The 3,914-nt window shown below is 48.8% G+C and overlaps 1 protein-coding gene across 1 annotated transcript in view; it reads left to right on the top strand.

Annotated features, from left to right (window-relative positions):
- LOC107298045 (probable inactive glycosyltransferase 25 family member 3) overlaps positions 1–2,839 on the top strand; it is a 14,557-nt gene extending 11,718 nt beyond the window's left edge. Inside the window, exon 10 of the mRNA XM_015827404.1 lies at positions 2,587–2,839. Within this exon, the coding sequence (XP_015682890.1) occupies positions 2,587–2,839 (253 nt within the window). The remainder of the gene's footprint in view (positions 1–2,586) is intronic.
- The last annotated feature ends 1,075 nt before the right edge of the window (positions 2,840–3,914 follow it).

Consider the following 3,914-nt stretch of genomic DNA (forward strand, 5'->3'; position numbering starts at 1 on the left):
TTCCTTCCTTCCTTCCTTCCTTCCTTCCTTCCTTCCTTCCTTCCTTCCTTCCTTCCATCCATCCATCCTCCCTCCCTCCCTCCCTCCCTCCCTCATCACTGGAGGTTTTAAGAAGAGACTGGACAGCCACTTGTCTGAATTGGTTTAGGGTCTCCTGCTTGAGCAGGGGGTTGGACTAGAAGACCTCCAGGTCCCTTCCAGCTCTATTCTGATTCTCCTTCTGAATGGAGAACAGATTTTTGTAGGCTCTCTTGGATGATAAGTATGATCTTCGTAGCTGCTTGGGGAGGAGAAGACTTATGATAACTGACCAAATGAGCCATGAACTGTAGAAGATTTTTGGAGCCCGCTGACAACGATCAGCAGAATCAACTTGTTTTAGAATCATGACAGCGTCAGGGCCGCCCCACGGAGGAAGGAAGCGTATAATTTAGAGATATTTCCGTTCCTCGTAGACGTGTAATTTTCCCGTCCCTGAGTGCAGAAGAGCAGGGGAGGAAACGGTGTCTTCTCCCCAGCTGAAATTGCAAGGAAGGTTTGACCTGGAAGTCCCAACTACGGGAGTTTTCTGTGGTTTTTTTTTCTCCTCCCGAAGACGTTTCGCTTCTCATCCCAAGAAGCTTCTTCTGAAGTTCTGAACTGGAGAAGCTTCTTGGATGAGAAGCGAAACCTCTTCAAGGAAAAACAAGAAAGTCCAGTGGCCTTCTGAAGAACTGAAGAAGCTTCTGGGATGAGAAGTGAAACATCTTCCAGGAAAACCAGAGTCCAGTTGTCTTTTGGAAAAGCATCTTTGAGGGCAACCATGACTCGGATGGCTGAGGGTCTCCATAGGTGTTTGACCTGGAGTGTGTAAGCTGGATCCATAAACTATAATAATAATAATAATAAGAATAAGAAGAAGAAGAAGAAGGAGGAGGAGGAGGAGGAGGAGGAGGAGGAAGGGACCTTGGAGGTCATCTAGTCCACCCCCTTGCTCAGGCAGGAAACCCTATACCATTTCAGACAAATAGCTGTCCAGTCTCTTCTTAAAAACTTCCAGTGTTGGAGCATTCACCGCTTCTGGAAGCAGGTTGTTAATAATAATAATAATAATAATAATAATAATAATAATAAAGTCAGAAGGGACCTTGGAGGTCATCTAGTCCAACCCCCTTCTCAGGCAGGAAACCCTAAACCATTTCGGACAATCGGCTGTCCAGTCTTTTCTTAAAAACTTCCAGTGTTGGCGCATTCACCGCTTCTGGAGGCAGGTTGTTCCACTGGTGAATTGTTCTCACTGTCAGGAAGTTTCTCCTTAGTTCTAGGTTGCTTCTCTCCTTGATTAGTTTCCATGATCTGTTGCTTCTTGTCCTGCCTTCAGGCGCTTTGGAGAAGAGCTTGACTCCCTCTTCTTTGGGGCAGCCCCTGAGCTACTGGAAAGCTGCTATCATGTCCCCCCTCGTCCTTCTCTTCCTTAAACTAGACATACCCAATTCCAGCAGCCGTTCCTTATATGCTTTGGCCTCCAGTCCCCTAAACTGGCACAGAGAGTAACATTTCTACAATAGGTGTAACCAGAGTTGCTTCCGGCTCCCACTGACCAATGCACAAAGCTAGATTGCGTTAATTTTGTGTGAACCCGGTGCACTTAAGTTTATTTGCTTCTTAAGGAGAACTATCATTTTAGCAGCCAGCAAGGTCTTTTTCAGAGGTGTACAGGTAGTCCTTGACTTATAACGGCCCTGAAAAAGGTGATTTGTGACCGTTTTTCATACTTAGGACCCTTGCAGTATCCCCAGGCATCAAAATTAGAATGCTTGGCAACTGACTCATATTTATGACGGTCACAGTGTCCCGGGGTCACGTGATCCCCTTTCGCGGGGAAAGCCAGATTCGCTTAACGACCATGTCACTGACTGAACAACTGAGACGCTTCGTTTAACAACCGTGGTGAGACAGGACGAAAAACGGGACAAAACTCACTTCACAAAGTGTCTCGTTCAGCGACGTAAATTTGGGGCTCTGTTGTCATACGCCAAGGACCCCCATGCACCGCAGAGAAAGAAAACACTCTGCACATGCTTTGAGGGATACAGCGTGGCTCTTATGTTCGAAGGTCTTGCTGGCACCAAATTATGCTCCACTTTTTTTTTTTTAACATAGGCAGTCCTCGGCTTAACGACCGCAGCTGAACCCCAAATTTTCTGTCTCTAAGTGAGACGTTTGGAGTGAGTTTTGCCTCGTTTTATGACTTTTCTTGCCGCTGTCGCTAAGCGAGTTGCTGCAGTGGTCAAGTCAGTCACACGGTCGTTAAGCGGATCTGGCTTCCCCCGTTGACTTCACTTGTCGGAAGGTCGCAAAAGGGGGAAGCACGTGATCACACGCGACCGTCATAAATACGAATCGGTGGCCCAGCCTCCGAATTTTGATCGCGTGACCGTGGGGGAGGCTGCAACAACGGTCGTGTGAAAAATGGTCCTAGGTTTCTCTTTTCAGTGCCGTTGTAACTTTGGACGGTCACTAAATGAACTGTCGTAAGTCGAGGACTTACCTGTATTTTTACAGCAAAGGCCAGGCGTAATTCCCCTCCTTTCCCGTCTCCCACAGCGAGGATTACAAAAAATATTTCCGCAGCCGGGACCTGCGGGCCTTTTCCGTCCAGCCCTACCTGGCTTACCCTGCCCATTATGCCGGGGACGCCGAGTGGATGAGCGACACGGAGTTTTCCACCATCTGGGATGACGATTCGCAGAAAACCGCCTGGAGCGGCTCGCAGAAGACCCTGAAGGACGCCCGCGGCATCAGCCACGGAGGCTACGTCAGCCGCTCCCTCCCCACAGCAGCCCGGGACGAGCTGTAACATCTGGCTGGTGAGGAGGGGAGAGAAGAGGGGGAGAGGGAGAGGGAGAAGAAGGAGAGGAAGGAAAAAGAAAGAAATAAAAATGGAAGGAGGGAGGGAGGGAGAAGGGGAGGGAGAGGAAAGAAAGAAAGAAAAGAAAGAAAGAAAAAGAAAGAAAGAAAGGGAGGAGAGGGGAAGGGAGAACAGAAAAACGAAAGGAAAGGAAAGGAAAAGAAAGGAAAGGAAAGGAAAGGAAGTAAATGAATGAAGGAGAGGAGGGGAGAGAAAGAAATAAAGAAAGAAAGGAAAGAAAGAAAGAAAGAAAGAAAGAAAGAAAGAAAGAAAGAAAGAAAGAAGAAAGGCAGGGAGAAGAGGGGAAGGGAGAGGAGAAGAGAACAGAAAAAGGAAAGGAAAGAAAAGGATGAAGGAGAGGAGGGGAGAGAAAGAAAAAGAAAGAAAGAAAGAAAGAAAGAAAGAAAAAGAAGAAAGGGAGGGAGGGAGGGGAGGAGAAGGGAGAGGAGAAGAGAGAACAGAAAAACAAAAGGAAAGGAAAGGAAGTAAATGGATGAAGGAGAGGAGGGGAAAGAAAGAAAAGAAAAGAAAGGGAGGGAGGAGAGGGGAAGGAGAGGAGAAGAGAGGACAGAAAAAGGAAAAGAAAGGAAGGAAAGAGATGAAGGAGAGGAGAGGAGAGGTGTCAGTTTCGGCCTGGGGGAGGCTTTGCCTTGACCGCTGTTGTCTCTCCAGGGCCATTTGGGACTCATCGCTGCTTTTTCTCTTCCAGGTTCTCTTATCGCGGGAGAGAAAAGACAGATTTGGGGACGGACGCTCCCTTTTTGTCCCCAGGAGACACGGGGAGGGGCGGGAATGGTGGGCTGGGCAAGGACCGGAGGCCGCTTTGGGCTCGCCTGCCCGTCTGCTGGAGAGGCGGCCTCACTGGGCAAGGACAAGGGTCTCCATCGGGCGGGCCAGCCCCGCCCAACGTTTGTGGATGCAATAAAAGATTTTTGCACAGAAAAATGGGAGAGGCACCTGCTGGATCCTTCCCTTTCTCCCTTCCTTATCTCCAGTCTCCCTCCCTCCCTCCCTCCCTCCCTCC

This window comes from Protobothrops mucrosquamatus, unplaced genomic scaffold (assembly GCF_001527695.2).
Source record: "Protobothrops mucrosquamatus isolate PMUCROS unplaced genomic scaffold, P.Mucros_1.0 scaffold3677, whole genome shotgun sequence".
NCBI lineage: Eukaryota > Metazoa > Chordata > Lepidosauria > Squamata > Viperidae > Protobothrops > Protobothrops mucrosquamatus.